The sequence below is a fragment of the Triticum dicoccoides genome, chromosome 5B (genome assembly GCF_002162155.2).
Source record: "Triticum dicoccoides isolate Atlit2015 ecotype Zavitan chromosome 5B, WEW_v2.0, whole genome shotgun sequence".
NCBI classification, from domain to species: Eukaryota; Viridiplantae; Streptophyta; class Magnoliopsida; order Poales; family Poaceae; genus Triticum; species Triticum dicoccoides.
In genome coordinates this window covers 566013283-566021030 of record NC_041389.1, presented here as the reverse complement: position 1 = coordinate 566021030, position 7748 = coordinate 566013283, and the positions used below count along the sequence as shown (strand labels likewise).

The 7748-nt window shown below is 45.5% G+C and overlaps 2 protein-coding genes across 2 annotated transcripts in view; both read right to left on the bottom strand.

Moving 5' to 3' along the window:
- Positions 1 to 2046: 2046 nt before the first annotated feature.
- LOC119306173 (SKP1-like protein 4) lies at positions 2047 to 2775 on the bottom strand. The gene has a single exon (XM_037582473.1). The coding sequence runs from the start codon at positions 2709 to 2711 to the stop codon at positions 2223 to 2225; it is 489 nt and encodes a 162-aa protein (XP_037438370.1). The 5' UTR covers positions 2712 to 2775; the 3' UTR covers positions 2047 to 2222.
- A 1234-nt stretch (positions 2776 to 4009) lies between these two features.
- The window catches only part of LOC119311656 (protein PNS1-like), a 4619-nt gene continuing 880 nt past the window's right edge, over positions 4010 to 7748 (bottom strand). Inside the window, exons 2-3 of the mRNA XM_037587319.1 lie at positions 5197 to 6411; positions 4010 to 4672 (exon numbers count right to left, since the gene is read on the bottom strand). Of these exons, the coding sequence (XP_037443216.1) occupies positions 4535 to 4672; positions 5197 to 6411 (1353 nt within the window). The 3' untranslated portion in view covers positions 4010 to 4534. The remainder of the gene's footprint in view (positions 4673 to 5196; positions 6412 to 7748) is intronic.

The window sequence follows — 7748 nt, the reverse complement described above, 5'->3', positions numbered from 1 at the left end:
GTTTTGATAGATAGTTTGATAGCAAGATAATTTGTAACAAAAGTAAATAGGTGCAACAAGTGGGCCAATCCTTATGTATGCTAAGGACAAGCTAGAGGTGTAATGGCTAAAACGCTCTTGTGAACACATGGGAATCTCGCCAAGTTACTTTCACCATGATTCATTAAGTTGTCGTTAATTGCTTTGGTAAGTGTCATAACTTGAATAAATACCTACTTATGATCATACTCTTCATGCAAGCATCTGCAACTATAAGAGAAGTAATTAAGATAAATCTAACCATAGCATTAAACAGTTGGATTCAAAACAGTCCCATGCGGAACAATGGTGGTGTCGCTCCTCCATTGACCAACACGATGGTGGTGTTGCTCCTCCATTGACCAACACGATGGTGGTGTTGTTCCTTGCATGTCTGCAGATGAGGCGACACTCAGCTGCCTTGTGTCGGGATTGCAGACCATGGAGGAAGGCATCATTCACCCGCGGATCGCTCGAGGACGGCGCCATTGACCCTAGGCCCGAGATTTCCCCGTTATCGGCCATGGCACCGAGATATCTGCCATTAGGCTTATCCTGCCTTCCTAATTGTCACTCTTGATAGATTGGTGATTAGCGTGAATGTTAGTTCATGTAATTTTTGAAGTAAATTATTGCTTCCCGATGTTAAAGATCAAAAGATCAACTTAATGTTTAAAAATTCAAATAACATGTCAACCAAGACCAATGAGCTGATAAATTTAGGGTACAACTTAGATGTACGCACATCATGGTTATGCTTTTTCTTTTTTTTAGAGTGTAATCGTCTGAACTCTCCATCGATTAAAGAAAACATTCATCATTTATTTTGAAGAAACAAATCCTACATAAAGTTATACAATTCGGGCACAAGGCAAAAACAAAGGCAGCAAAGCTTACACGATGCACTCAAGCATCACTAATGTTATTGCTAGACCGCCATCTATATTAATTGAACAAAGTCTATGATACCATCTCCAAATGGTTACAAGCCAAGGACTCCTGAGCATCCTCACGTTGAAGTGACCACATACAAATTCAGTGGATAGCCTTGTAGATAATCTCCAAAAGAAAGGGAAACTCCAATCCCGGTAAAAAAAATAATTACGACAATTTCATATTGGCCAACATAATGCTCATATCCCACTCGAATTTGAGCCTTAAGTCTAGGTTGGATCCCACCTAACCACTTGTAGAACATATTCATAATGTTCGTGGACGGACGTGGCTCAAAAGCAACATGAATTGTAGTCATACAAGAGTGGCAAAAAGATAAGACAAAAATTTGATGTATTTTTTTTTGTCTTTCTCACAATAGAAGACATTTTTTTTACTCCATTGTCATATGCGCTTGTATTTTGTTAAGACCACTCTCCTAATATCACAAGAAAGATTTAAGAACACTTTTTATTCCATTGCAATCTGGCTTCAGTTTCCAAATATGGTTCATGCACAACTGACATATAAACAATATTCCTATGTCAGGTGACGTAGCATAGTCTCTGTGCTGTCCTGCTATATTAGCCGCTAGCTTTCCAACCTCTAGTCTGAAAATATATTATCCAACCTTTGGGAGGAATTCAACTAATAGGGAATTCTCCTCAATTTCCCTAGTCCTTGACCCAAGTTGTATGAGGCAGAAAAAGGCGTTGCGGTAAGTCCACTATCCTATCAGAGGCGTTGCGACAACCTTTACTAAGTCCGGACAATTGCAAACTGACTACTGGTCAATTATATTCACCCTAAACCACAAGCCCATATCTTGGGCGGCCATGAAAGGAACTAAGGAAGTGCTAAAGGTCTCATGTGATGCTGACCTCAATGAACCAGACCTCAAGAATCTGTTCATCCCTTTGCTCTGAGGATTGGTCGAGGGCTCGAGGCGGAAAAGGGAGTACTTATGTATGGCCGAACATGCCAATCTGGTCTTTCAAAGTAAAAAATAGGCAGAAGTGGTCTAAAAACATAAGAAGAGTATATCAAGGGTGACCTCGAATTAGAACAATAAGTATGTAATTTCTTTATGCTGGGTTTATTGCCGGGGGTTCATTGTGGGTATAAGAGTGTGCATATTTAGCGGCAAAGACGAGTCTGAGTATCAAGATTAGTACACTAACATGGCGAACACAAGGGCAGAACACAGTAATGTGGATCGAGATCGATCGATCATCCTAATGAACAGCTTTGAACTATAGTAAGACCGATGACTACTCGAACGCCCACGCGTTCTCCTTGCGGACGTCCTCCTCCTCCCGTGCGGTGTAGTCGTTGACGACGTGGAACTTTTTGCGGATCTCCTCGATGGTCTTGCCCCTCATCTGGTCCGCCACCGTCTTACACGCCAGGTCCATCAGCCCCTCAATGTCGAGGCACTCGGCCGCGTGGATGAGGTCGAAGAGCGTGTCCTGGTCGACCTGGACGAAGGCGTCGTCGAAGGCCTTGAGCGGGTTGTCGAAGTTGGGGATGTAGTCGAACGGGTCGGCGGCCGCGGCCGGGTCGGAGAAGTGCCTGCTGACGTACTCGAGGACGCGGGAGAGGACTCGGCCGGTGACGTCGGGGACCGGGATGGCGTCGTCGGCGGCGCCGCCCTTCTCCAGCGCGTCCTTGATCGTCTTAGACGCGGCGGCGATCGCCTCCTCCATCACCTCGAGCTCCTGGCCGTCGGAGCTGCGCAGGCGGACCATCTTCGTCGTCATCTTCGATCTCTCTGGCTTCGGTTCTGCGATCGGCGGCCGCTGCGTATTTATATGCGAGCACAGGGAGACGATCGTCGAGGACTTTGGGTCGGACTACTCGGGCCGCCGCCGACTCCAACTCAGGTTTTGTTTTAGAGAAACCGACCCAACTCAGGTTGCGTTTTTTCTTTTCTGAGGGATCTCAGGTTGCGCAATAGGAGGATTATTAAGAGGTTACTTGTCGATCTGCAGCCCGCAACAACAATGTCCATGCGACCGGCCCACGTAAATCCTGTACATTTATTACTTATTTTGTAACTCTCACTATTTTTTTTAACAAACTGTACCGAAAAAAGAGAACTTATTTTGTAACTGTCACCCAAAAAATGAGTTGGAATTTCTTTCAAATTAATACCCAAAAACAGCAAATGAAGTAGTAATTGTTGTTCTTAATACAAAATGCCATGATTTATAAACAATAAACCCTTACAAGGCAACCCCAAAGAAAATAGAAATTGCAACCGGTTCCTTGGACAAAATAACGCCATCTTCCTCATGCACACGCTGGTGGTGTGCCATGATCCATGCTCGATGTCCGCACACGCCGGTGGCACGCCGTGATTCATGCTTGATGTCCGCCATCCAATGCTCGATGTCACGATTGAAACTCTGCATCACCACCGAAGCTAGCAAGACTTTGAGTCCGCGGCTGAAAAGCCGTCGAGATATGTCCGAAGACGCTAGTGGCCATTATCCAAAAAATGAATCGTCGCCCTAGAGAAGAGGACAAGGAGAAGGGCTAGGAATGACGAAGACAACTACCACCTTCATCAACAGGGACCTTGATGCCATGACGCATGGCGCGCTCACCTAGATTTTAAAGAGTCCATACGATGCAGACACTACCTTCTAGATCCAACACCAAGAGCAGAGGCCTAACCTGGTCGACCCGATCAAACTATTTCGGGTTGAAGGATGATCTAGAGAAACCTTATTCGTCACCGCGAAAGCCAACATGACTGTCGGATGCACACGGACTATTTCGGGTTGAAGGATGATCTAGAGAAACCTTATTCGTCACCGCGAAAGCCAACATGACTGTCGGATGCACACGGAATAAGGTCACGGATCCGGCTCCTCTCACGTACAGCCAGTGCCGTTGGGCCAGGTTCCCGGCAGGCCCACATGTCAGTCAGCGAAGTGCCGTTCACCAGGGGATCCTCGTCCATAAGGTCACAGGGTTCCCCTCCCTCCCACTGCCGCCGGAGCCGAGGAACCCGACCATGACGCTTCATAATTGTGGCAATCGTAATAATTGTGACAACTGATGCAGTTCAGTTGGACCATGAACAGTCACCTTCACCGTTCAATTCCAGGCATCCTCTTTGAGCTGTATATACGTACATTTTTAACGACAAGAAAATGGCTGAATTTGGACAGCACAAGCATCAACTGCACCTGTCCGTGGGAGGCAGGAATTTATCCAGCAAAGGGAGTATCTTCTATTCTATAGATGTGTTCATGCACAAAACTTTCGTTACAGGTACAGCTGCAGATATATGCATGCCACTGTCTTAGATCATCTACTCTCCTTTACTGACCTCAGTATCTGCACAGGTGACTATGTGACATCTCGCTCTACACAAGCAACATTCTATGTCAGGCGACGCAGCAGCAGAGTCTCTGAATCATATGCACAGCACCTCGACTCTGACTGGCATCTTGCTTCTAAGCATCAGGTATCAGAAAGCTGACTAAATCAATTGAAGAATCTATGGATCATGAATGTGATCTGAAGAATCTATAGCCCCGAGCAGGATCGCACATGGGCGATGAGCAAGAGATCAATCTGCAGCTAGTGCTTGGAGCTCGCGCAGGTGGTCTGGTATCAGTGTTCCCAGGTGCGGATTCTGGGGGTTCTCTGCATATGCAACATGGTATGCTGCAACGCAAGCCTGCGGCCACGCAATCATCATTCGGCACTGCAACATTGCAATATGAAGGAAAAGAAAATTATAAACCAGAAGCATAGAACAGTAAGGGACATCTACACTTAATAATTGTTGTTGGACCGCTGCCCTTTTCGGTGGATAAATAACAGTATCTCCCTCCCTTTGCAGTTTTCAGTGGACAAGCATCTCTCTTCTTTTGGATAATAAATAAATGGATGTCATTTTCATGTAATTATGATAGAAGAAGCACCTAGAACTACAAAAAGTGGAAAGGTGCCCCCCTACAATTTCACTAAAGGCAATGTAAAGGCAAATCCATATTTTATATATCTCTGTACCAACTAGCTTGTGAGGCTTATGGACGCAACTACCTAAAATGTCAAGTGGCATAGGTATGCAAAATGTTGAACTAAACAGGTTTATGCTACTTCTTTGTAAACAAACACCAATAGGCAGTTTGCTTTTCTTTTTAGCAAAACACCAATGCAGACTTCAGTTGTCACTAATGCTGATAAACACAGGAAAAACAGCCGGAGAGGGATTAAGTAGAATACCATGTAATAACCGATGAGAAATGAGTAGAACGATATTGGCAGAGCAAGCTCCTTACGATCCCTATCCATGGCCAGTGCCCATGAACCAGCAACCAACGAAGCCAAGGCGCCTCCCGTGACAGCCGAAAGGAAGCAGAAGGAACCGGTGAGGTCTGAATCAACAAGCTTCGCCATCCCGCGGAGAACAAAAAGGGACCACACATCCCGCGAAGCCACACAGAACGCCTTCCCCCGTGCTCCAACATGGACAAAGCCCCACCGGTTCACCCGTCCCATCAGTTTCTCCGAGACACTCAGGCAGCAGCCCTGGCAGCATGAGAAAAGGAACTCGTCGTTGCTCCCTGACAGGGCGTTAATCGCCCGAGCGAAGCTCCTCACCGCTGCAATCACCGGGACAAGCACAGCCCCCATGCATATGTCACCGAAAGCTGGCCCAGACATCGTGCCACAGAATGCTTCGACGGCGCCGCCTGGCATGCGGACTCCGTAGGCAAGCGCCGCATGTGCCAGCCTTGCCACGGCCACATAGACGAAGTAACGCAGCACCTGCATTGTCCATGATATGCTCACCAGGAGCGCAGCCACATAGACGATATGGAAATCCATGAAGTGCCCTTCCGCAGCTGAAATGCAGCTGATGGCAACTGTCCAGAAGGCCATATAGCCAAACGCGGCAAGGACAACAAAAAGAACCAGGCAAGAAGCACTGAAGGGCAGATGTGCTCCATTGACAGAGGTGGAAAGTACTGCGGCGGCATGCTGGAGGCGCGGACCAGTGGCCCAACAACTGTACAGCGCCGCTGCAATGGCGATCACAACTATGAGCACTCCGATGCCAAGGGCTTCGCCATCGCCGACAAGGAGTATGACTACATCGCAGCCAAGTGCGGAAACAGGAGCTGTCCAGAGAGATGTTTTGATGGCTTTTGCAGGATTAGTGACAGCAAGGATAGTCCAAAAGCAGGCAGCGATAATAGATAATATCACAGAAGAGGCGAGCGGAATGAAGTGGGCGAAGGGCTTGTAGGTAGGATTCGGGTGGGAAGAAGCCTGGACTCCAAGAAAGATTGTGAAGGCGACGAAAGCAACGAGGTGCATGATGAACAGAATCTTTGTGACACTGGCTGTGAAACCACTGCAACAACCTCGACTGTCAGGGACTGCAATGTTCCCATAGACCGGAGAGTAAATTTCCTCTTCTATTTCAAGTGGCACCTGAAGAAGTAGTGGTTAGAACATTAGTGAACTGGAATCTTAAAACCAAAACAACGGAGTCTTGTAATGGGATTTTGTATATGTTTGTTCAAAGCTGTAGCGAGATGGTAAAAGTTTGCTATCCTTTGAATGTTATGGAAATTAAAATATGTTGGAGCAAACATGGTGCATTAATCGTACAAGCTATGAAGAAATAAACTCATGCTTATAGTGATGCCATGCAAATGATTCCCCAAAAGCTATTCCAGAAACCCACATCTGTAACGAATGTTTTAAAATAATCAAGAAGAAAGCTAATGTTATAACTTCATATCTCTAGCTTATAAAGCAAATAGAGGGACTAATGTAGGTCTGCAGTCAGGATTGATCTTGCCATCTTGTCTGATAACAGCAAATTCACTTAACACAAAAATGTCGTCAGATTGCAATATTGTTGGAATAAGATGAATGTTCTGACTATCAGTCTATAAGCCAGACGGAGGGGGAATTTGTGAAGATAATCCCACATGTAACTGAATATATTTGATAAATATAAGCAACAACTGGTTCCTCCCAAATTGAAGTCGGCTTCTATTTGGTATTATGGTGTTAATTTTCTCTTAGAAACTTGCAACGAGTTATTTATTTTACCCTAAAATTAAGCCACAATACGTGTTTTAAGCTATCTTGTAGGCTACAGTTTTATGATAAACTAGCACATACTGCATTGTTTTTCAGATATCTTATACAAGCACATAATCTGATATTGGCAATCAGAATAATTGTACCAGAATTTCAAAGGAAACCAGTTTAAGATGCAGATGATGGAGTTGTGTATTTCAAATATAGTCACAGAAACACTTGCTATTTTCTTCTATTATTACTGCATACGTAGTAGCCATACTGAATGTGCATCTCAGCAGAGAATTGACAATGTCAAAATATAAAACTATGGATCAATCAAAAATTGTGCAATCCCCAAAATTCTTAGGGCGAACTAAGGCCAACAAAGTCATGGTGCCACTCAAGTAGGCCGCCAAACCCCAACCACTTGGGCACTGCACTGCCTCGTTTCGGTTTGCGCTGCACTGCCAGCAATAGTTGTACTCTTATACCAAGCCCAATCCACAACCATCTGTCGCAGGATTCGTTCAACCAACTCTTATACACATGAGCAGCATCGAAAGATTCGAAACAGCCAGTTCGGACACACGGCCTTGCGCGCAGGAACTGATTCGAGCGACACCGACACGAGCAAAACGATTCTGAACGCATGTATTACATGGTTTATCCGAATTACTCGGTACGATTCAGTGGTCCAAGCAGAAGCGGCACAATCAGACCAGCTCGATGGCAAG

What these genes read in the sequence shown, in the direction of transcription:
- LOC119306173 (XM_037582473.1), bottom strand. Translation starts at nt 2,711, where the DNA reads ATGACGACGAAGATGGTCCGCCTGCGCAGCTCCGACGGCCAGGAGCTC.